The sequence below is a fragment of the Vicugna pacos genome, chromosome 19, assembly GCF_048564905.1.
Source record: "Vicugna pacos chromosome 19, VicPac4, whole genome shotgun sequence".
Taxonomy (NCBI): Eukaryota; Metazoa; Chordata; class Mammalia; order Artiodactyla; family Camelidae; genus Vicugna; species Vicugna pacos.
This window is the reverse complement of record NC_133005.1, coordinates 42,957,200-42,981,745: the sequence shown is the minus strand read 5'-3', so window position 1 is coordinate 42,981,745 and position 24,546 is coordinate 42,957,200. Positions and strand designations below refer to the sequence as shown.

Sequence of the window (24,546 nt, the reverse complement as noted above, 5' to 3'; positions counted from 1 at the left end):
CAACGCCAGACGACAGACTTTAAAACCTCTCAAAATGATGTATAACGTAGAACCTGAAACAGAATTTTTCGTTCCCGCTAGATTTGTACACTCTCACGGAGAGAGCTTTTCCCTTCATCTGTGTTATATTACAAAACATGTTTTGCTAGTTTTTATTTAAGAAACTTCAAAACCAATGCATAATTCAACAGCATATGAAAACCTGGGTATTACAGAGTGAGAAACTAAAAGTTAGTTTTCCCTCTTTTAAGGCTTGGCAACTAAATGAATCTCATGCTTAAAAAGCCCTCTGCATAGATGAGGCCGGCCTTCCCTTTCCCAGCGCATGCTGGAGTCTCACTGCCAGCACATCAGTGAGTCGGAAGAGTGACCACTACATGGCTAGAAATACCCCTGGGTCTCAAGGACACGTGGAAATGGACAGGATTTATTTCACTTGTGAAGTGTTACACTCCTTTTAAAGAAAACATGCTCCAAATTATATATGAGAGCCACTCAGCCGCATGTGTATGTTTCTCACAACTGATTGCAAGATTTTTAAGATGTTTTCCATTTATTTTTTAAACAAATATTATAGAAAGCATTCCTGAAATAGCCACCTTATCAGCAGAGAATAAGAGAGCTAATACCCTCATGCCAACAAGCCACTCCTTCCTCAAGGTAGTGCACAGATACACTGTGGTAATTAAAAGCAAAAATTAGATTTTCACCTTCTCCAGACTGAGTCTCCACCAGCCACTCATCAGAAAAGCGTCACAACGAGCAAGGCCTGAGTCAGCAGCAACAAGCAGACACATCAACACATATTTTAGCAAATGCCCCTGCGATTGATTTCCTAAAACAAGAAGACTCGAGGAATAGAATATTTTCTAAAGGAAAGAAAAAAGAAAACCCTAATTTCTTTACAATTGACTGTCACAGAAGGGAGTTCTCAGCAGTGTCAAATCTAAGTATGAGGTGCACCTAGAATCGTCAACTGCAGTCAAATAGCCACAACTCACGGGGCTGGCTCTGAATAAACCGATACCGTACATTTTTACAGCCCTATCTTGATGGCTGACGGCAGACAGAGCTGAAGACAGCGATGACGGAAGAGAAGTTTCTTGGGAATTCCTGATATCTGACCACAGTTCCTCAAGTTCCCAACTACTGAAAGAGATGGCATTACCTTGTGAAGCTGTTTCAGACCGTCTTCAGTTTTGATGCAGGACTGCTCAACGTGATAGTCAATTCTATCAAGGACGGTACCCTGAGTGACAAGTGACAGGGACAGACAATCAACAACCAAACAGGGAGAAACACACTTCAGAAGCGAGAGAGGCAAACTGCAGACACTGCTCTCCATGGGATGCTCTGTTTCACTTAACTGTGCTGTAAAGGTGCACACCAAACGCTCTGGGACCCTCCACCAAGCAGCATCAGGCACCGATGGCGAAGTGCCACCCACGGCAGTCACAACAGAGTCTAGCTCATGACAAAGAAATACTGATAACTGAGGTTTCTATTCTGGATTTAGCTACTATAGGATATGCCATACTCAGACTTATTGGGGCTCTAAAAATACACAGTTCGGTGGGAACAGGCTCTGAGCAGCCAAGGGCTGGCTTCTGCGCCCGTCTGTTGCTTAAACACTCGGACTCAAGTAAGCAGAGGAGGCCGGTTAAGCTTGGCCCAGCTGCGGTTAGGCCTGGAAGTTGACTGTCACATCTGTAAACGTCAACACAGGTCTCCACAGGTCACAGCCATGACAGTATGCTCCAAACCACCGTGTGAAACTACACTTCTACCTCAGGGAGAATTTTGTTCTTGTTTAATCTCTTGGTTCAAAGAGAAAGAATGGAACACGGGGTTGCGTGGAAGAGTGGGGCTCTGCGTGAAAACGCGCTGTGTCAGCAGAGATGGCGAGAGCGCTTCCCTGGGAGCTGCGCGCCGGTAATTATTGTAACTAGATCTTCCACGGCCTCGACACTCTGTTCTGCGGCTGGTTTCAGGGGGATCAGGACCCAAATCCCTGCCGGCAAGATAATAAAACACCCTAATCAGATTGTAACAGTGAACAAACAATTTAATTCTACTTGAAAGCTAGTGTTTCCAGTTGTCGTCACACAATAACCTGCCAAAATCAGAAGGGAAGCCTTATCTAGCGCCAGAGACAGCGCTGCGCGTGGGCAGGCGGGGCAGGGCGCCCCCACCCCGAACACGCCTGGGGCAGAGCAGGGACAGAAGAACCTCCACGCCAGTGACTTCTTACCTGAATAGAGGCTTATTAGCGCTCTGACAGGGAGCGACAACACTGCATGCGTGTCATTTGTACACACACACTGGCACTGGAGGAGCAGAATCACAGTTTTCCCTGACAAAAGTGCAGAATTAAACATTTTGGAGAAGGACCAGCTATTCTGGCAGGAAAACGCGCTGCCGAGGCAGGTGCGCGCACACACCTGCTCTACAATCATCGCCCCCAGGTCCCGGAATATCTCATTCAGGTCGGAAATGGACTGCACGATCTGGCGGATCTCCCGCTCCCTCTCCTCCACCATCAGTGTGTTCTGCTCCACCAGCACTAACTGGTCGTCAGTGAAACCCTAGCGAGACAAAAAGTACAAAATGTACATGTTAAGAGTTCCTTCCCCCTCAAGAAAGCTGCGGCATACCATTTTAGTTACAATTCAAAGAAAATGAATTCTGAAAATATTTCTATAAAGCACATAAACAACATAAAAGCACTTATTTTCCCCTAACAGGAAAGATTCAAATTCCCCAAACAAGCGGGCTCTCGAGCAGAATGGACCAAAGCAGGGGACACAGGGACACAGAGAACCCCACATCTGCAGCTACATGAGAGCCACTGGGGAGAAGCCTGCATGTCTCTGGGTTCTTCCCAGGAGTGGCGTGTGCAGACTGCTTTCCGGAAGGTTCTGGAAGGCAGATTACAAGGTCTCCCTGTAGCCTCTGGAAAGGAAGAAACAGTATGGGCCCCATGACCGCTCTTCCACCTGCTGCAAAAGCCCCTCGACCGACGCACAAGTCACGCAGCGCCGGGCCGTCTGCACTGCACGGAAGCGAAAGGTCCACGAGGAGAAGGAAACAGAATGGAGCACAAGGCCCGGCGGCCCCTCCACGTACCCGATCATAGAGAGTATTATCATCTCCATCATCCATCAGTGGTACTGATGTGGCAAAAAAGTGCTGGGATCTCTCCTCTCGGTTCTTCATGCCTATCATGGATAGGAGTGCACTTTACTCGAATACGTAAACCATCCTGGTTACTGTTCCACCATTAAAAGGGGGAAATCTAGAGTAAAACTCAACAGTCAAAATGGAGATATTCTTAGCAGCTTTAAAAAGAAGCCCAATCTCATCTCCAACAGAGGTGGGGGTGGAGAGTGAAGGACTGTAGACATGCAGCAGTCTGCGAATGCGTGGGGGCATTCAAGACACAGTCACACGGTAAATGTGCACAGTTCACTGGATGCCGAGTGAATGGCAAAATGACACAACGATCTGAGAGTCTAAGTGAAGCAGAAATATCTGATCTAACTGCTGTTACAAAACATTAAAAGAAATCAATATACCTCTCTAGAAGCACCTCCAGTAAGAATTCCAAATGGCCTTAATCAAATTTTACAAGTAATAAAATTAAAATACAAATATGCCAGTTGTCAGAAGGAGGGAGAACTAGCTTTTCTGTGAAGTATGTGGAGGATTTTACTGATTACCATGGCAAGAAAGAAAAGCCCCGTATACAGGGAAACCAGAACAAGGGTGTGGCTGAAAGCAGCCTCTGCGCTCTTCAGGGAGGAAAAGTCGGCTGAGAAGTCACTAGTGCCAGTAGGGATGCTCAGACTCCCCCAGCACGAAGTTCAGGCGCTCTCAGAATCCTCCCTTATCACCAAATATGAAGCCTTCGTGTGATTACAGCTTTTTACCTATTTATCACCAGCTCCCCCAAACCCCAACCTAGAAAGCGACACATTTTTTAAATGTGCTAGATGGATTTTCAAATTCCTTACGCCTGACACAGAGGAAGTTTTTGTTTTGTTTTTTCAGATGTGAACTGCTTTGACAGCCTGTCCTCGGCTTCAGTCTGGCCGGGTTTCACACTGGGGGTGGAAGGGAGCTTCTCTTGTTCTATGAGCCACGGACGTGCTCAAAAGCTGACAGCGAAAGGTACAGGACGAAATGGACAACTGGGAGCAGGAAAAGATAAAAACACAAAAAATGGTTCTGCAGTTCGAGCGCTGGAACTCCCGCACTCACGTTTGAGGTAGCCGGACTGCGCGAGCCGGAAGCCGGTGGACAGCTCCTGCAGAGCCTGCGCCAGGGAGGCCACCACGTTGCGAAGGAGCCGCTCCTCCTGCTCCGAGCAGGCCCTGCGGGCCCGGCTGGGCAGAGCCTGCACTGCACGCTGGCACCTGTGGAAGAGCTGGGAGAAGGGGCGCGGCTCACGGCAGGCCGGGGAGGACGTCCCGCACCCGGCCCTGCCTCTGTGCTCGCCAGTCTGAGCGGGACGGCAAAGGGCCCTGTCCAGCTGGGCGGCGCTGACAACGGCGACGCGACCCGAGACTGAGTAAACCTGGAATAGGTGCGCACTGTGCACACGTGTCGCTGTGCTACGGAACCAGTATCACTCCCCGCGGCCGCATTCTCATCTGACCCCTGCGAGCGCCCCGAGAAGTATCCCGTTTTACAGACCAGGACACTGGAGTCAGAGCAGTTAAATGAGAAGCCTGCTGTAGTCCATCGATAAAAGCCAGGATGCAAACACCCCACATCTCAGGGCCCTCCCGCCCCCCACACCCCTTCTGTTCATCAGCCACCTGGGAGAGCTTAACAAACGAAGACTGTAAGTGCTAGTTTGCTAGTATTATTTTTAAATTATTCAAATTTAACATTTTACAAGAAATATTTCTAGGACGCTGAGCTTCTCTAGGACTCTAATCTACTCTGTCTAGGGCAACAGCTCCATCTTTTTAATGACAAGTACTATTTTTTAACATGAAAAAATTGTGAGCACTAGTATGCAATGGACGTTATATATTTTAAAATCAAATGACTGAACTCAGTAATGTTCCTAACGTAATTTTTAAATCAATTCACAGTAGTCAATACAGACAGTTGAAAAACCGTCCCCACTCCTCCAAGACTGAAATGTAGGGGAGCTCAGGGCCTCCTGGAATCCCTCTGTGAACTTCAGGCTGGGCAGTGACACTCCAGGACTGATTGGCAATCTGACTCAGACTTGTACCACCCTGGGGCTTCCAACGACAAGGTCGTGAGAAGGCGGGGAAATGTGGGTTCCTGCCAGGGGATCCACTTCTGTCCTCACCTGAGTGATCTCTTGCGTGGTTATTTCAATGGCATGCTCCTGCTCGCTGCTGTCATCCAGGGTGGGTCTGTTTAGATGCTGGTCATGAAGGCTGGCTAATTCCTTCATTTTCTGTTTAATCCGGCCAACATCGTACTGTATCTAAACAAATGAAATCACAGAACTCCACTGATGTCTGCCAGGGGTCTGTCTGCCTCTGGGACAATCAGCTGCACTCAGAGTACACACTTCAGTCTTCAGCCAACATGTAGGGTCGTCCATGCCTGAGCAACTTTTAATTCAAACAACCAGCAATTCCAGCACCACTCCTCCTTGTCACACAGTTCTCTGATTGCTTTCTAAATTTCACATAGTTACTGCTAAAGCCAAAAACCACTAGCACGCACACACAGGCACCCCTCCCCCGCTTCTTGTGCTGTGTACTGAACAACCCTAACGCTAAAGCACTTCCAGGGACACGCATCCAGGTATAGCCAAATCAGTCTTTATGCAGACGTCTTAAAATATGCTACTGTCATAATTACGTCAATAAATAAGAGTGTGAAACTAACATTCAACTTACTTCATCCACGCCGTCCACCCATTTAGGAGGTGAGCGCTTTGTCACACCAATTGCTGCTTCTGGGTCTAAGCTAATGCCTGACACCAGAGCCATGCGATCATCAGCGAGCTACAGGAAAATAAAGGGACATTAAAAAAATTACTCAGTCAATTCAGATACACGCACTCTCACTCCCTTTTAAACATCGCTCCCTGAGAAGACACAGAAACGGAGGAGTGCGCGCACTTGCCTGTATCATAAACTTGCTTTTGACACTGCTAGGATTGGGAACTATTTTCCTATATTTTCATGCACCACTTCTTAATTTCCTTGGACAAACTTGTGAACATGAATGTGACTTGATCTGGCCATGGCAATGTAATGAAAGAGTCAACAAAAGATCCTTAAAAGAAAACCCTCTTAGTACTAGTGCTATGATAGAATGGCATGGACCTCAGTGATTAATATGACCAGACAGACACAAGTTAAAAAAAATTCTAGGCGGTAAATGCAACCAATACAAAAATTTCAAGGTTTCCTCTATACACATTTAACTTATTTTGTAAATAGGGCTGATCCAGTTATCTAAGTCACAGGATCATTAACCATGTGCTAAAATGTATCGAAGAAGTGCCTAAAACAGTCGGGAAACTATCCACCACTTGGCAAAAGCAAGCATTAAAATCTCACTACAATCTTAAATTCACACTGTCGTTTCCTTTTTTTGGTTAAATGTCCACAGGCAACATTCTCACTTATTCTGAACTGATATCAACAGTTCTTGTTTATTTTACCTATATAATACACTGCCTTAGTAAGCTCTTAAGAAGGGGAGGGAAATCATGGGTTTGGCTTCATTAAACTGTTCTCTGGCCTGGAGGCAGTGAATGGTTGAAAGAATCTGGAGGTACCCTCCCGAGCTCAGAATTTATAAATGCCAGTTTCAAAAGATCCAAATGATGATCAAAAAATAATGGAAAACAGCATATAAAAGTCCTTTATAGGCAATACTTTGCACATTTTCTAAGTCACCCCACAGAATTGGTGAAGAATTTATATTGCTTTTCTTCCCTACTCCCTGCATTTCCCTAAATTTATTTTTTTCACGCATTCAGCAAAGACTTGTTTGCTTTCCTAACAAACAAGGAACAAGGCAAAATTTGTAAAAAACCCTCAGACGAAGGGGGAGAACTATCACATAAGGAAAAACCTAAATTGAAAGATTTCTTCCAGTAATAAGCCTGAAATCCTGAGCAGAGAGGACAGCACAGTTGCTAAAAGCAGCCTGGAGTCCTGCACACGCACTGGCATCACGCCCGGGGCGGTGCTGCCCCTACTGGCTCGGGGCGCTGCGCACCCAGCCAGCGCATCCTACACAAGGACCACGCTGGTGGGACCAGCAGCCATGCAACTGCTCCCAGAGCGGCGGGGAGTCGTGACAGGCCAGCGCGCTCCAGCGCCGCGTGGACCCTGCAGGCCCCGTGTCATTTCAGGGCTTGGACAAATGGTGCGTCATCCAACCTGTGCTATCGGGGGCTCTGCATCAGTGACCTGCTCCTTCTCAACCAGCGCCACCCTGTTTGTTTTTAAGAGTTCACTAACAGGAATTTTACCTTCTTGTTATTATTTTAATCCTCACAAAAACTAAGGGAGCTAGGAATTCGTATTCCAATCTATACATGAGGAAACTGAAACCCAGAAAAGTTAAGTAGCTTGCCCAAGGTCACAAAGCTATTACGTGACAGATTAAAACCTGGGGCAGCTGGCGCCAGGAGCCCCGTCCACTGCACTAGCTGCCAATCACTTTGGCAGGCCTGTGAAATATAACTGCAATTTGCTACGGAAACAAATCAGGACAACAAGCTCTGAGATTAAAACCACCACACGAAACGGAGCCCTCTGACCCACTCCCCTCCAACTGCCCCCAGGACCCCAGGGCTGGCTGGGGCTGAGCACACACACAGGCCAGCAACACAGCGGCCTCTGAGGACCAGCTGCAGGCGCAGCCCTCACCCCGCACGGCAGGAACAGGCATGGCTGTGTGTTCCTGGGAACTCCTGCTCCAAAGTCACCCGGAGGCAGCAGCTCTGAGGAGGGGATGATGCCTGAACCAGAAGGGACAAGCCACATGCCCAGCTCCCAGCACCTCCAGGCCGGCCGTGCAGCAGGCCCTGGACGCAGAGCTGCTGCCTGAGTGGAGCAGAGCCTGAGCTTCAGTCTCCAGCTGCTCATACAAAGCAAGACCTGTGGGTCACAGAGTCTCTGCTCTGCCAGCTTATTCTCTAATCTACTACATTTTATTATTACACCAACTTCAATAAAGTAGTAACAGTAACTTGTTTTATTTATAGTTTTTAAATTCATGATCTTATTTTGTAGTTTTTTTGGTTTACCAACATACATTACACTAAAAAAGATACAGAGATGGTATTTACCTAAATTTATCTGCATAGTAATTAGTATCAATTTATCTGAAACAAATGGGAAATTATGAATAACATACAAAAAGTCAGTTGAGGTGGATTCAACTCTTTAAGCAGTACTTAATTTTACACAATAGACAGGTCCCGCCCCACAAAAAGCATGTAAAGAGTGTGCGAACACACCAAGGAAGCTTGCTAACTAGGAGGTCCCCACGTGAAGGGGACAGATGCCAGCTCCTCCAGCCGGCCCCAGCTTTCCCGCACACTGTATTAGCATTTTGCCAATGAGATAGAACAGCTGATTCTTTAGGACTGAAAACTCTTAAACAGGGCGTAATTTGTCCTCATTAGGACATCATCTATAGCAACAGCTCAACATGATAAAGAAACGCGGCCTCACTCAGAAGAAAGGTGTCATTTACTTTATCAGTGTGGAGTTCTGGTACGTATCACAGTATGCACTTTTTTTTTTTTAAAGACTGTATGTTTTGGGAAGGAAAAACATAACTGAAGATTAAAGTCAATTATCTGAAATGGGAACAAATATAAACATAAATAATACATTTAAAGGGCAAAACAATCACCCTTTCAACTTTAGAAACCTCACTTCCCATTTCAACATGTTTTATTTTTAAGATCCAAAATAAATCGGTTTTGAAGTTGCCACCCAAGGCAATACAGACCTGAAAAAACTGCCAGATTTTTAATTCTCTCTACTCGTTCTTGCTCGATTTCAACTGAGTTCCCCTCTCTGAATATATGATGCTGGTCATCAAAGCTTTTCTTAAATGAACTTGTGCCTCTAAAGTAAAAAAATCTTTCCATATTTTTCAAGTAAGACAAAAACTATTTTATAAAACTGCACTCATGAGAATTAAGAATGTAAGGGTTCTTGTCTCTCTGATTGGTAGCCCTTGTCGCCCAAGAACTAGAGGGATGCTACCCTCACCCAGCTCAGCCAGCTCAGATGCATCAATGCGGGAGACTGCCAACGGATGCTCAAAGCAGCACACACAAAGGCTTCTCGTTCGTCTCACTAAAGTTATCTTTTGCCCTTGATCCACGTTAGACACTGACATTTGTCCTTTTAAAGAGAACCAGTCAGTACAGACAAGTGCTGTTCTATGGACGGAACACACACACACGAACACAGCCTCATAAATCTTGCTGTTCCAAACGTACGCCTTCCTACTCTTATAAAACCCTGCATTTACGAGAAGGCTGATTTAGTGTACCATAAGATTAAGGAAATGGCAAAGCCTCTGTACAGATTAGAGAAGTCAGGAGTACACACACACCCCATCTAAAAAAAATAAACTAACTTCAGCCATAATGCATTGCTAATAATAAGAAACAATCCTGACAATTCTGGATTGTCTGTGGCTGTGAACATTTAAAAAAGTCCAGAAGGGACATTGAGAATTACAGCCTGGCAGCTCTGGCTTCCACCTGAGACACTGTGGAGGGTGGATGATGAAGTCGGGCCACAGCATAACTCGGTGGGCTCACAAGGCTCGTCGACTTCACTAACAGACAATTAGGCTCAAGAAATCTGCTCTTCCAGGGAGTAGATGAGAATGTTGCAATAAGAGGGAATCAGGGGCTGTCAGCACTACAGGTCTGTTTTTTTTTAAATCCATGATAGCTGAAAAATAGGGTTTACTTTTTGATTATGAAACAATAAATGTTCAAAATAGACACTTTTTAAATGTGTAAAAAGATAGAAATATAAAACCCGACAATCAGACTGCCTAGATATAAAGGTTGCTAGTTTCACTGGTTTCTTTTTTTTCTCAGTTCTTACACACACCCTTAAAACACAAATTAATGGTCCCGTTGGTACTACACTTCCGCACCACGATCATGTTAGCCCCACGACAAACCTTCAGAGAGGACTGCTCCCTGTTTTAGAAACAGGGACACTGAGAGGTCCAGAGGCTTTCTCGAGGCTGCCCTCAGCGAGGTAAGCCAGCTTGCGGCCCTCGGGGCCCTGCTGTTGCGCCCTGCCCTCCCCAAGTTATGTGCTTTGGGAGCTTGACATTTATAGCTTGTAATTTTTTTAATACTTCCTATTATGAATTTAAAACCCTAACCACGTGGGAGATGACTTTGTCCTCGGTGGGGAGTAGACTGGAGCAGAGAACAAAGGAGAGGGCCAGACGCTGCACCAGAGAGTGAGTGGTCGGGGGTTCCTCTTTGGGGACACCTTACTTCTTATTTCTGGAGAAGAATAGAGACTGGTATCCCCAGGGTGCGGATTTGTGAGCTGGTCTGAGAAGGAGAATAACAAGCTAACGTGGCCATGCTGCAGGAAGCCACCAGCTGTTTTACTCTGAGAGGCCCCAGTGATGCCGTCAGCAAAATCTGCTCAGGCCTCACCTGTGAAGGGGTAGGCATCCATGTGACCCACGCTGGGAGCTGAGGTCACGTCTACCACTCCCAGAAGACACTGCGTTGAAGCCCTGCTGCAGCCTTGACAAAGCATGGCTCTGGACACCATTCCCAACACAGGCCCAGCTTCTAACTCAGCACCTGGCACTTAGCAGTAATAAATATGCAGCTGTAATCAGCTGGCCAAGTCAACAGTAAAAGGATGCAATGAATGAATGCATAAATGAATGAAGTAAATATAACACATGTCATGTACCATTCACGTCATAGAAGATAGACTGGTTCCGGACAAAGGACAAGAAGGGACAAGTGAAGTGCTCGAGGGGGTGAGGTGGCCGCATGGACGCAGGACGGAGAGGTTGGATGCGGGGCTCAGAGAGCTCTCCCAGCATGGGAGTGTGTGTGGCAGAGAGGGGCTCTCCCCTCGGGGTCTCTGCTAACAGAACCTGGAGACCCCTCCAAGCTGAGACACCACACTGTAAACTTCCGTGGGGAGCCAGTTTCTGGAACTTGCTGCCTGAGGAGGAAGGAGGCAAGATAGGAAGCTGGTTCAGATGGCAGGCCCCTCAGTACCGATGACCCCCGACAGGCCCCCAGTGGGGGAAGCATCCGAAATCCTTCCTCACCCTAAGCTGCTCTGCTGCTGGCTCTCCCGTGGACACTTCCTTTCTGGGGCCACAAGCCATGTGCTTCCAAACTGTTCAGTAAGGAGTGACGGTGATGCCCAAGTGAGGCCTGCTCGCTGAGCCCCACGCACACAGCAGGGGCGTGACGAGGGGTCCGGCCGGCGCAGGACCGAGGGGTCTTAGTCAGGCACGCCGCGGCACCTGGCTCCAGCGGCCACTGGCTAAGGGTTTGTTTCTGAACACGAATTGTTTTTTAATGACACAAGTAATAGATGCCCATGGTTTAAAAACATACATAACCAAACTAAGAAAAGGGTTTGCAAGACAAAGTTTCCCTTCCATCCCAGACCCTTCCTGGAAGGTGTCACTCATTCTACTGCAGCCCAGAGACAGACTGCACTCTTTCTAACAGGCACAGAGAATTTGAGATGCTATAGAAGTTACTTAACCAGTTCTCAGTGAAGGATGTTTAGGTGTTCCCCCTCTGTATTATCAACTAGTTAGGAATCCCACAGGTTTTAAAGACAGTGACCCTCATCCCACCTCACTGTTCCTACTTTTAAATTAGAGTAAAAACAAATGACATCCTCCCAGCCCCCAAGTTTTTAAAAAGGGCTTTTAAAAAAGGGTCTACCCTAAGGAAAAATATTTTCAAACCCTTCATGGCTGAAACAGATAACAGAAACACAAAACTGCCCATCACAGTGCAATCTCCTTTTTTTTGCCAGCCCGGTATCAGTGCTGCTCAATAAAGTGACGTGAACATGTACTCTCTCCATCTTCTGGGAGAAGTGCTAATAAGTAATGAAAACGCCAAGGTGAGCTGCTAGGAAGGGGGCCACGTACCACCAGTCAGTCAGCACTAACAGAGGGTCACCTGGGCGTCCCAGTGGCACCTCCACAGGTCGGCTGGCTCCAAGTCCTACTTCCTTAGTGCTTTCACCAGACATCATGTCTTTTCACATACTTCAAGGGAGCTATATGCATAATCCTAAAAAAAATCTGGCTTACTTTAAGTTCAAGTAAATGTTCAACCTTTACTATTTCCAAAGTTGACACATTTTCCCAAGAGTAGTAAACAACGTTCCCAAGCCTCCTCTAAATCATCAGTTCCTCTCGTGTGAAAACACGTTAAATAAAGCCTAAGTTAAAATTGTTAAATGTGACAATTATAAACAATCCAAACAAACGCTAAAACATGTGTAAACTCTGTTGGCATTTTCCATAGGACCAAAAACTTCAGAAAAACAGGCATAACTTTATAAGCTAACATACAAAAATATTCAAAACACAATACCTCATCCAGCTCCTGAAGAGAGATGTTTCCATCAGTCCCATGCAGTTAGGGAGAGCAAAGAGAAAGAGGGTGGGGACAGACAGACAAGATAAGGTATGGTCAGTTGAGAAAACACTGGGATTTTAAGCGACTCTAAAGTTGACTAAAAATAAAGATCCACTAACCAAGGCATTTAAAAAAACTCCCCCTTCTGATTATTCCTTTAAAAAAAAAACTATAGTAATATGTGGTTTTTATTTTTATTTACTATGATTATTGTTTTGGTAAATGAGATAGGAAACAATAAATAGTTGTAAAAATTAAAATACAATAGAAACAAATAACACACTTGCTTTAGTTCCACTAAAATATAATGCTAATCTGTTTCATAAACATCAAATACTATATACAACATTCTAAATTTTCCTTAGGAAGATAAAATAAGAGCAAAGCTAAAATGTAGTTTTACCATGTCAAATGCACATTTGAACATGCAAATCAGCCCTGCAAATGCGGCAGAATTAGCAAATGAACAACCCACAAAAACTGTCTATGGTTGTATTCAGATAATATTTGAGTGACCACATATGTAAGGTCTCTACAAATTAAATCCCGCAGACACCGGCATTCTCCGTGGTAATATGCAAGCCGAGAAACCACTCTTCCCCGGAGAGAGACACAGGTGGTCAAAGAAAAGAAAAACTCTTTCCATTTGCTTGGCATGTGTTATTACTGGTCTAGAAGGCACAGAATTATTTATAAGGCTATTATAAAAAAGTAAACAAACAAAACAAAACAAAACCAAAGGTAAGGAGAGGGTTTTGTTTTTGTTTTTTTTTTAAGGGAGAGTAGGAAGGAAGAAGCACCGACAGGAAGAGGATTAAGTTTCAATTTAAAGCTAAAGGCTCTTTTTTCGATCAACGTGGAACTCTATCTTCTGAACAGACATTTACTAAGGAGAGATAATCTGAACAAGTAGGTTTTTTTTCTTTTTTTTAAACAATATTGATCACTGAAATAATTAGTGGTGAATTTCAATAATCAATTGTGTTGGCTTTTTTCCTGCTTAGCAGTAAATTTAGAAAGTAAAAAAATAACTTCCTTATTTAAAAATTAATAGTGCAAATGCAACTGGTCTATCAGGGCCAAAATATTATTAAATAATGACAGCAATAACAGTGTAATCACACAACATTCCTCCACGTAAAAATTTAATTATCTGACATTACAGAAAGCTAAAAAGACTCTCCGTTCCTTCTACAAATTGCTCTGAGAGCAAGAGAACTATATTTATATACACACCCAGACATAACAGTAGTACTGGAAGATATTAATAGAGAAGATGGTGTCAAATGGAAATCTGAGTTATCACCTTTTACTTTAAAAAGAAAAAAAAAAAGAAAACCTTACTTTTTTAGAAGCTTAACATTTCCACACTGAAGTGTTTTTATTTATGAAACAAGACACAAAGCAAAACTCCTAATTCATTGTCTCAGTCTGCACATCTGCCTGTTCTACAGAGGCTCCTTGACATCTCACCCTTGGACAAAGTGTCACTGCAAACCATGGTTAAGATCTCTGCTACACATGAGCCTGTCCTCTCGGGTTATTAACTCAGCACACAGCCTGATCTTTTGGTTTCTGCAATTATTAGTTGATAAGAGGGGAAATCAGAACCATAGGCTAGATATGACTCTTTTTTTTTTTTCCACAAATAGGGAGACCACACTTCAGAATATATGGATCCCTTTCCCTGAAGCCCCAGAGCTTGTCAACGGCTGACGGGCACAGACCCAGGTGTTCAAGCCTCTTTCCACCCCACCTTCAGTCTCCCTAATTTTAGTAACAACTTAGGGAGTTACCAGTGATAGGAAGCTACTCACAACACACCGGGAACTAAATTCAGAAAGTCATCTTTTTGAAGAGCATCTCCCCACCCCCATTTTGCTACTTAAAAACAAAAGGCTTTCAAAACTCCCCCTGCCACCAAATTACCAGAAAATGTTGTCAAGACCTGAATTAAAACATTTAGGGTTACCATCAGGAAAAACCAAACTACAGCTGAACGCAAACACGGTACTGCACATCACTACCGTCTCAATCGAGGATTGTGACCTGCCAATGGCATACAATCAAGCAAATACTGAAAACTCCAAGTAGCAAGTGGAATTTATAGTCTACAGAACTTTCTACATAAAACTGAAAAATAAGTGGAAACCCATCTGTGTTTACTCAGGAAGTCTGGAAAAGTTGAGCAAAATGAGTTGGAAATACAGGTCTATGCTATAGTGATATTTACTTTATTTGCATTACTGCCAAAATAAAAGTTTGCTTCACTTTTATCCAACAAAGTACCCTTATTCTCAAGTAAGCCTCTCTGCTCAAATGGAATCTTTAGAAGCAGAAAAGCAAATAGATCTAAAGAGAAATATACAATGATTTCATACTTGGATTCTAAAGACAGAGAACTAATTTTCCAACAGACTCAGCATGGACTAAAACTTAGAATGTTCAATATGTAAGTTAAAACTGACTACGTATGGTTGTAAAGTGAAATAAAGAAAGCGCAATCCTACTGTAAGAAAAAAGATGTTTCATGGGTTCTTCATTCTTCAGGACTGCAGCGCAAGTCCCGGAAAGGAGGCAGCGCTACGGGGCCAGCAGGTAGCCAGGGTTCTGGGGCCCGAGGTCCCATCCCAGCTCCCCGACACGCTAGGTGGGCAACACTGGGCAAATTTCCTGACTCCTCGAAACCTCAGTCTCCGGATCTGTATCATGAAAGAAAGCAGTTCCTTTTTAGATACAGCTCTGTGAGGATGAAATGAGGTTGCACACAGGAAGGGCAAAGCCCAGCGCCAGGGATGTAGTAAGCTCTCAATAAATCTTAGCTAATATTATAGTCAAGACTGAAGAAGGACCTCGGGTTTCTTATAACAGTAGTTAATCCTCAGTTGTTTCTTCCCCCCTAAAGAACACCATGTTTTATTAAAAATAATGTGCTACTTTCAAACTAATCTAAGACCAATTAACTCCAGCTTCCATTTATAGATTGTGCATTATTTTAAAGCAGAGAACAGATTAGACTGTAAACACTAACAAAGCAGCTCAGATCCCTCTATAAGATCTATTCCAGGAGATCAAAGGGAATCACAACAAGTCACACAGCAGCACCTCATCAGATCAGAACAGCAACTTAACATCTACTTTTCATTCATTCGTTTAAGACTTTACACATTTTTTTGGAATGATTATTTAACGCTGTAATTTCATTTCAGCTTCTCAAAGCTAAGCTGCCTGAAACTGCCTGAATGAAGAACTGCTTTAAATCTGCATTTGGCAGATATAATGTCAAAGTTATTTCTCCACAGTTATTGGACCTACTCCTAAGGATTTCTGCGGTAACATGGGACAGACAGGCCGGGCGATGTTGCTGACTATGTTTTTCTCCTTTTCAGAATAAAGCTAAGGCTGCCTCCTTGGTCAGGAGAAACAACGTATTAAAACAGAATTTAAGAAAGCATCATGGAACCCACAAGGCCACTAGGTATCACCTAACTCAAACCCTCAATTTACAAGTAAGGCAAAAGATGTCAGAAGAGATTAAAAGCTTGCCTGAAGGCCTAATTTTCAGACAGCCTCACAGTGAGACCTGGCCCTAAATTCCCAGACTTAAGAGTCCAGCACGCCTGCCTGTATTTCCTACTGCCCTGAGGCATGACCGTGATGGGGCATCCAAAACTGAGGCCAAAACAGAATGAATGAGAAATGCCCACAGCTGTTATTTTGCTGATAGTCTAAAAGAATCAACTGCCCCTAGCCCCGTTTTTAACAATTAGTTTTACTAAAATCAACACAACCAAGAACACAATTAAGCAGAATTTTTCTCAGTTCTGGGTGCTGAACTTCAAAAAGCACACAGGAAAACTAGACTTCATTCCTAGGCCCCCTTGCTGCCCGCGCCGGGAAAGCCGAGCCAGCTGCAGGTTTATCTATCACGCAGAAGGAAGAGGCTTCCCGTGTCAGAGACCCTGGAGCCAGAACCCGAGGTAGGACCACAGGATGCAAGATACAGGCTGACGTGGGGTTAATGTGGGCAAAGACGTTTTGGGTAGTAAAAGAGGTGGAGGGACTGGCTGCTGGAATTTCCTATCGCCATCACAGAACGTGCTCAAGGAAGGCAGGCAGAGGGGTTATCTCACAGGGGATATTGGGTCAAACGACCTTTAGGTCCCCTCTGGCCCTTGGGACTTTTTGTTTGTTTTGTCACTGTACATTCTCCTTAAATTCCTGCTTAGCTGTGACATATCTGCCTGAATGCTGCACAAACCTGTTTTGGTATGCAGTATAGGTATGCACAATAACCCCACCACTGCCAACCACCAACTTCTAGTTTTTTCTCAAACTAGTATGCAAAAAATGCCTGATTAATTTTTTGAATGATATGGCTTTAGGTGTGATTTGTTTTGAGGTGTGTAATACACACACAAAAGCACACACACACATTTTACAATCAATTTTCACCTAAAATAAGGATGTGAAAATTGAGATTTAAAACTAAAACAAAAACAAAAACAAAAAAAACATTATTTTGGATGTGATTTATAATTGTGAGATAACAAATGCATACTCCAAAATCAACTTCTACAGCATTTTCTTCTAACTAGGGAAATAGAAATTGTAATTCATGATTTTTTAATTAAGTTAAGCTCTAGAATTATTTCCTTTTTTAATTACCTGAGTTTTAGATAAATACATATAAAGTGTCTGTTAATTGTTTTACTTGTGTTTTTAACATGACAGGTATTTATGTTTTAAGTTTTTACTTACAATTTTTCAAACATACAGAAGAATATGTAACATGGTATAGCACCTACCCACATATTCATCAGTAGACTTAATAATTAGTAACACTTTGCCTTATTTGTTTCCATTATGGGGGAGAAGGTTAAGTATATGAAATAAGTGATATTTTGACATTTCAAATACTAAACATTTCAGTAGGCTTCTTTAATAAAACTAAAAAGTGTATTTAATTATAATTACTTTAATTAATAATTTCTTAATATCACCTAAAATCCAGACCATATTCAAATTTGACAGTTTAAATTTTGTTTGATTTGCTACATGATTTTGAAATTTACAAGTCAGAAATGAGGTTTTAAAAATTTTATGAGGTAGATATGCAGTGAAAAACATTACATCAGTTATTTAATAGAGCTTTTAAAAACTGTTAGATATGGCTTTTTCCCCAAAATGTTTATAACATTTTTTCAACTTCCAGAAAAGTTGAAAATATTGTACCCTCTACTTAGTCAGGTTAACATCTTGCCATATTTGATTTTGTGTGTGTGTGTGTGTGTAAAATGGTTTCTGTAGAATCAACTGTAAGCAAGCTGAAAATATAACTGAAAATCAAACCAAAACACTTCAGAAATTTATGTTATGTGTTTTTTAATGCACACAATTAAAATATATAAATGTATGATTTTAAAACAAAATTCTAACTTAGGCAAACCATTTTTATTTAATTGCACAATCTATTTTTTAGATAGTCTGAACTGACTACAAGGATATTTTAAATGATCTAAGAAAGATTTTAAATAGTCAACATTTTAAAGATTTTAAATAGCCAACTAACATATGTAACATTTTAAATGGTGTAACATACAGAAAATATTTCTTTAGTGTTCTGACTTCGACATGTATTTTCAGTTTGACTTAGAAATCTATTTTCAAGAAAATATCCGAGTTAGCTAAATATATCTGTACATTTTCTGACATGCATTTTTCCAAATTGTATACTTTAGCTATATATTTTAAATTATTTGACTTAATTTATATATATATATATATTTTAAATTGCCTTAGAAAACCATTTAAAAAATAGGTTTGACTTAGAGATGCACTTTCAAAAAGCTGCTTGTCTCAAACATCAGGTTTCTAAACCGTCAGACTAAACAATCAAAAAAAAAAAAGTCTCATGTTATCCAATAGTTCAGTGTATTTTGAACCTTATATAATGAAAAATTTTAAAGCAAACATTATAGTTTAAAATCAATTAAAACTGATACCTTAGAAACATTAGTAAGAATTTTAGTTCTGGGTTTTTTTCCCCCCACAAGGTAGCATAAAATTTAAGGAACATGCAATTTTTACACCTTATTTAACAAAACTAAAGTTGCATTGAGGAATTTATTCATTCAATTTCTACTCTCTATTTCTTGGCTTATTTCAGAACATTCTTTTCAAAATTAGCGCAGGAATCAGCCCATTTCCATCTTGCACCTCTATATCACACAATTTCTCTCAGTTTACAAATGTAAAAAACCTCCACATTCTTAAGTGAATGAAAACCTAAACACACTCCGTCCCTCTGTCTTGTATGCTTTTTGACCTAAGTTTACAGTGATTTTATTCCTACAACTGCTCACACAGCTTCAAATAGCCAAAGACATTTTCCACTTGTGATTTACAGAAAGGAAAAACTGTCTTTGTAGATGCTCTGTCAATAATCAAGACAGATGGCATTAATTTTTCTGAAGCATTTTAGATCAAGTCATAAAGAAAAGAAATTAAAAGGGAGGACAGTCCCTAAGAGGTAGATGAGTGTGAGATTCCCAAAACGGTATGTCTCAACCACAACCCCCAGGAATCTGGTCTCGGCATGACTTTATTTTATTCCCTCGCTCTCCAATGTTGCTTCTATTCCAACCTAGCCTGTCCACAGCCAGGGGCCTCCCCAACACAAACCAGTATCCTAACTCCACTTTTCAATTAAAGATACCACAGGGCTAATCATCATCCCCAGCTACAATCATGTAACCCCCATTCGCATATTCTACACAGCAGAAAGCAGGTTCAGAGTAGCCCTCATCAAAAACAAACAAAAAGGCAACAGTAATCTTTCCAGGCCTTCCCAGTAAGAGTCTATTGCTGGTCTGAAGAAACGTTCAGGTTAATTAAATCAAAACAGGTGCTACTTAGGGAGTTAATTTTCACATATACACCATGTTTTTTTTGTTTTTGTTTTTTTTTTAAGTTAGAATGGAGGGAGAAGCTTAATTTCCTGTGTGGGAAATGGAAAACGAAGAAGCTAGCACCTTACAGTCTCACAAACAAGAGCCCCCAGGAAAAACAGTGAGGCAATTATTCACAGGGAACACGGCCACACAGAGGGCTTCGAGGCCATTAAAAGAAAGAGGACCAAAAAAAAAAAAAAAAAAAATCAAACAACTCCTTCCTCGTCTGGGGGAGGGAATCGTTCATTTGCAAGAATTTGGGTCTTCGATCCGGCAAGCCGGCACTCAGAGAACCAAAGTGAGGCTCAGTATGCGGGGGCGGAGGGGGGAGCTTAAAACAAAACACAAAGGCTTCGTAAAGGCCCAAAGCTTCCAAATCTTAGCGCTAAAACATATGTAAATTGGAGGCGGCCGGCCGTGCAGTGACGCCTGGGGGGGCGGGAAGGGGGGGAATCAGGAGGGATGCGGAAGTGAGGAGAGCGTGCAAGGCAGAGGTGGAGCGGGGGCCTAAAACTGCTTTTTCCCCATGCAGGGTACCGAAGCTCTCGGACCCTGGCCAAGAGACCTCGCATTTCCTATTCTTATCTTTTTAAAACAGAGACAGACAGAGACAGACAGACAGGCAGAGCCGCAGTGCACACGGTGCGTGTGTCGGAGAGGCCGCCTGGAGACTCACCGCAGCAATGCTACGTGAATGCAGAGGGCTGGAGGTGGTGTGACTACTCACTTGCTCGGCTAACAGCTGCCGGTTTTGGATGGAATTATTCCGCAACAACAAGAAAGCGTCGGTTAAACGCCTGGTGGCCATGGCTCACCCTTTGTGACCCCCGCTCAGGAGACCCCCGCCCACTTATAGTCCAGGTTTATTCACTTTCTTTCTCTTGGCTTGGCCTAGTCGGCCCACCCTTCACTGAAGCTTCTCCTGACAAGGCCTCAGGCCTCAAGCCAAGCAGGTGCTGCTCTGAGCTTCGTCCAGGCGCAAAGACCCCTCCCCAAATAACCACCCAGGCTTTTCAATTGTCTGACTCCCCCTCCCCAAGACCTGCCTTCGATCTCTAAGCACTTAAATCCCCCCAATCCTTGTGTAGCTAGCCAACTTCCCAGAGACCCCTCCCCAATCCAACCTCGGATCTACAAGCGTCTAACTCGCCAATCCGGCTCTGGACTGGGAAGCTCTGAAGCCCCCTACCACATTAGTCTCTGAGACCCCCCAGGGTCCTTGTTCCCTACCCCTAACTTGGCTCACACGCGTCTGGGCCGGGCCTGAGGCCTAACTCTGACTCGGTTTCTCCACCAGAGGCCTGGTGTAGGCCCCCTTTGGACAACCCGAGCGAGGCCTGGGCCCAGAACTCCTGCTGCTCCCTTCTTGGGCCTTGTTTGAGCTTGCAAAGGCCGGGGCCCGACCTCCTGACCCCTTCCCTTTCTGGGCGGCCTGGAGCTCCACTGCCACAGCAGGTTGCCGGCCTTCAAGAGGGCAGCAAGGCCTGCCTCCCCGGCCTCCTCACTCCTCTTCTCCGGCTCCCTCCATCCCCGGATCTGACTTCTGCTCAGCCCCGGGCCGTTTCCGTGCTGTGGTCCCGGGTTCTGGCGTTCCCCCCTGGCCCTCTTCCTGTCCGTCTCTCGCGAGTGCCCCCCTGCGACGTTCGCAAGCCTTGCTCGCAACGTTCCGGGCGCGGGAGATCCCTACCCCCCCACCCTGCCCCGGGGCACGAGAGCGCTCCGCCCTATCCCGGGGTGCTCCCGGGACGTTCGGTTTCCCCTTCCCAAACTGGGCCCAGACACCGGGAGTGGGCCATCGGGCAGGCCTGAGCCTCGAGAGCGTGGCCCCCACGTTGCAAACAACTGCCAAGGGCCTTGTCGCGCTTATTAGAGTGGAGTCGAGCGGCAGGCAAATTTGGGCTCCAGCAGAACCGAAGTTTGAGGCGCGCGCGGGGTTGGGGCGGGAGAGGAAAAGTTGGAGACGACTGCCTCTGGAGGCCGAGCACGCTCCACTGCAGGCGGCGGCTCGCGCTCGCTTTTCTTTTTTTTTTTTTTTTTCAATTTTGAAAAAAGATGTATCAGAAAAACAAGGGGGAAAAAAGCAAAAGCTACAGCTAGAGCTCCAGGCCGCTTGAGCCGCGCAGCCGCCTGAAGTCGGGGGGCGCGGGGGGCGCCCGCCCTCCTCGGCTGCTGCTTTCTGTAGGGGGCACTGCAGGGTTGTAGAATCTCAAGTGGAAAAGTTCCCCAAAACTTTGACAGCCCCCCGCCCCCAACAACTTTTCCCTGCCTAGTAGACCCGCGCGACGGCGTGCCAAGCCTGGCCCTGCGCCCCCCGCGCCCCCGCCCGGCTTTCCCACGGTCGGGTCGGGTTGGGGAGCTCCCCACGACCTCGACACGCTGCCAGGAGCCCGGGTGGGCGGAATTCGGGCAGGGCCTCCGCCCGGCCGCGTTGGGATCGAGCCGCCCAAGCTGGGCGCGGCGAGCAGGGGCCAAGGCGGCCGCCCCGCGAGGGAGGCCCGAATCCCGAGGGGTGTCCGGCCAGAGGCAACCCCACGGGCGCCGCGAGGCCACCCCAAGGGCGCCCCGAGACCGAAGCCCGAGCCAGAAACGGCCTGGGCCGGGCGCGCGGGCACGAGCGGGTCGGGGTCACGGAGCCAAGCGGCCGTTTCTCTCCAGGGTCCGGGGCTGGGTAGAACCGGCTTCCTCTTCCTAGGCGAGCCAGGACCACCGAGGGGCTGCGGGGCCACCCTCGCGAGTGAGATCGTAACAAAGGAAAAGCGCCCTGCAAACCGGGAGCTGCCCCGTCTCCGCATTTGTTTCTGCAATTAAACAAACTTTACACACACACGTGCGTTTTCCGAGCGTTTCCCGCGTGCTAAGCGCTGGGTTTGCGAAGAAGAATAAAGCAAAACGGGAAACACAATGCCAGTGTCGGCGCTCACAAAGGGCTCCCGGGCGGCGCGGAGACCCGCGCGCGGCTGTCAGCCGCACTCGCCGGGCGGCGGGCGGCGTCCCTCTGGCGACCCAGTATATGTACGTGTCATTTTTTTTTAATCTAAAGGAGAATGTTTCTATCCATCAGTTGTGCAACTAAAAAATATTGTGAAAAATATCTTTGGGAGGGAAACCTCAAAAGGCATGAAATAAAAATTAAAAGGCGAGCCAGAGAGCGGGGCTGGTGTGTTCGCTTCGAGGAAGGGGCTGTGGCTGCCAGAGCCGGGGTGACGCGAGAGGAAGACGCGCGGAGAAGGGGTGCTCGCTCGCGGACTTTTCGCGGGCGGTGCACGATGCTCGGGCGAGACAAAACCTCGCCGTCTCGCCGCCGCGTGTAACCGCGGACAGCGAGCTGCCCGCCTCGCCGCGCTGGAGGCAGCGGCGGGATGAAGCCGCTGCCCTAAAGGCAGAGACCCCGAGTTATCTCGTGGAGGGAAATTCGGGGAGGCCGTGTGCAGGTCTCCGGCTTAGCTCGGCACCCCCCACCCCCCGGGGAAATATTTGCACGTTTGCCGTAAGAGGGAGAGTTCTGTCCCCACCCGGCGGCGTGCGATCCCCCAGTGACACTTGACCCCAGGCACACGGCTAAGCCCCTCTACTCCCGCCTTTAGAGGAGAGAGATTGTAAATAACAGTCGAGCCGTGGTCAAGAACATTCGAATACAAATGTGGTCCGCATTCTGTTTCTTTCTCCTGAGCACTACCTTGCAAAGCACGGACATGTTTACTTCTGGCTCTCTCCCCTACGGCTAGAACATGATCTTTCTCCTACCAGGCACTGTGTTTTATTCATCTTTGTACCCTCTCCCATCTCATCCAGTTTGGACTAGGCTCTAGATAAATGTTTTTTAAATATGTGCATGAATGAATTGGAGACCCGCGATATAGTCCCCAAACTCTCTAACCTCCCCCAAGTGACTTGAAGCCTTTAGAACCCTTATCTATTAGGAAAGAAAAAAATGTGGGGTTTTAATAATCCTTCTAAACCTGTACCCTACCACTCAGGGGCTATGGTGAAGATCAAATGAGATAAGTGAAAACCTTTGTGAACTCTCAGGTGCTGAGCAAATCTTATGTCGGATGGTTGTTCATTCATTCCCTTGGCTGGGAAAGCTTAACAAAGTAATTCCTGGGCTTGTGTTTCAGCAGATGGTGGTCGCCCTTCCTGGTCAGTCTTGAATATTTATTGCAGGACAATCTCATTCTTACATTTAGGAAATCAATCAAGCTTCCATTTCTTTGAGAGAAATGAACAGCACTTGCCCACATAAATCATGGAAGAAAAATCCTCGTATTCCCAGAACAGCCACCTCCAGCAACCCAGGAGCGCCCGAGAGCAGGGAAATTGTGAAGAATCCATGCAACTGGCACAGCAACCAGAAGGCAGCACCGTGCAGCTCTGACTGGCTGCGTCCAGACACAGGATCGTGGATGAAAAATAGTGTTCAGTGAAAAGGGAACCCTGGCCAGGACATGCACACTGGTGGAGACTGTCCAGTCCATGTCAGCCCTGACCCATATTAGAAGGGAGGTGGCGGGGTGGGGGTGGGGGACTAGGGTAGGATGTAAATCATTAGATTTGAATGTTCCTTGGCTGTTTTATTTTCCTGTCAAGTGGCTTAAGCCTGATTTTTTTTTTAAGCATTCCCTCATGGCCAAGTATGTGTTTCCTTGGAATTGAAATCTAGGTTGATGGTTTTATATTTTAAAAGCTTTCATTGTGACTCATTCTTGGCCCGGGCTAGGATTCTGTAATACTCCCAAAGCTCAAAGAGCCTGGGTGTCCTGTTTCTTGGGCTTTGTACCCACTTTCGAACATTTTGCCAGTGGATCCAAGAAGTCACTTTTGGAGACAAGTGTTTCATTGTCCTCTTGTCATTTTAATCAGTGCGGGAAGAGAACCATAAACGTGGACTTTCCCGGCTGAAGCCACACGATGGCGGGGGTGGGAGAAGGTTTTCAAGTGCTG

General features: G+C 45.4%; 1 protein-coding gene across 4 annotated transcripts in view; it reads right to left on the bottom strand.

The window, feature by feature from the left end:
- STX16 (syntaxin 16) overlaps positions 1–21,208 on the bottom strand; it is a 33,186-nt gene extending 11,978 nt beyond the window's left edge. The window contains exons 1-7 of one of the 4 annotated variants that reach the window (XM_072944473.1): positions 20,282–21,208; positions 5,892–5,999; positions 5,330–5,470; positions 4,261–4,426; positions 3,127–3,218; positions 2,442–2,585; positions 1,169–1,249 (exon numbers count right to left, since the gene is read on the bottom strand). In XM_072944473.1, coding sequence (XP_072800574.1) covers positions 1,169–1,249; positions 2,442–2,585; positions 3,127–3,218; positions 4,261–4,426; positions 5,330–5,470; positions 5,892–5,999; positions 20,282–20,413 — 864 coding nt within the window. In that variant the 5' untranslated portion in view covers positions 20,414–21,208. Of the gene's footprint in view, positions 1–1,168; positions 1,250–2,441; positions 2,586–3,126; positions 3,219–4,260; positions 4,427–5,329; positions 5,471–5,891; positions 6,000–12,607; positions 12,630–20,281 lie in introns of those variants that run through there. The other 3 variants (XM_006213997.4, XM_006213999.4, XM_072944474.1) reach the window with 3 other exon arrangements.
- Positions 21,209–24,546: the final 3,338 nt, after the last annotated feature.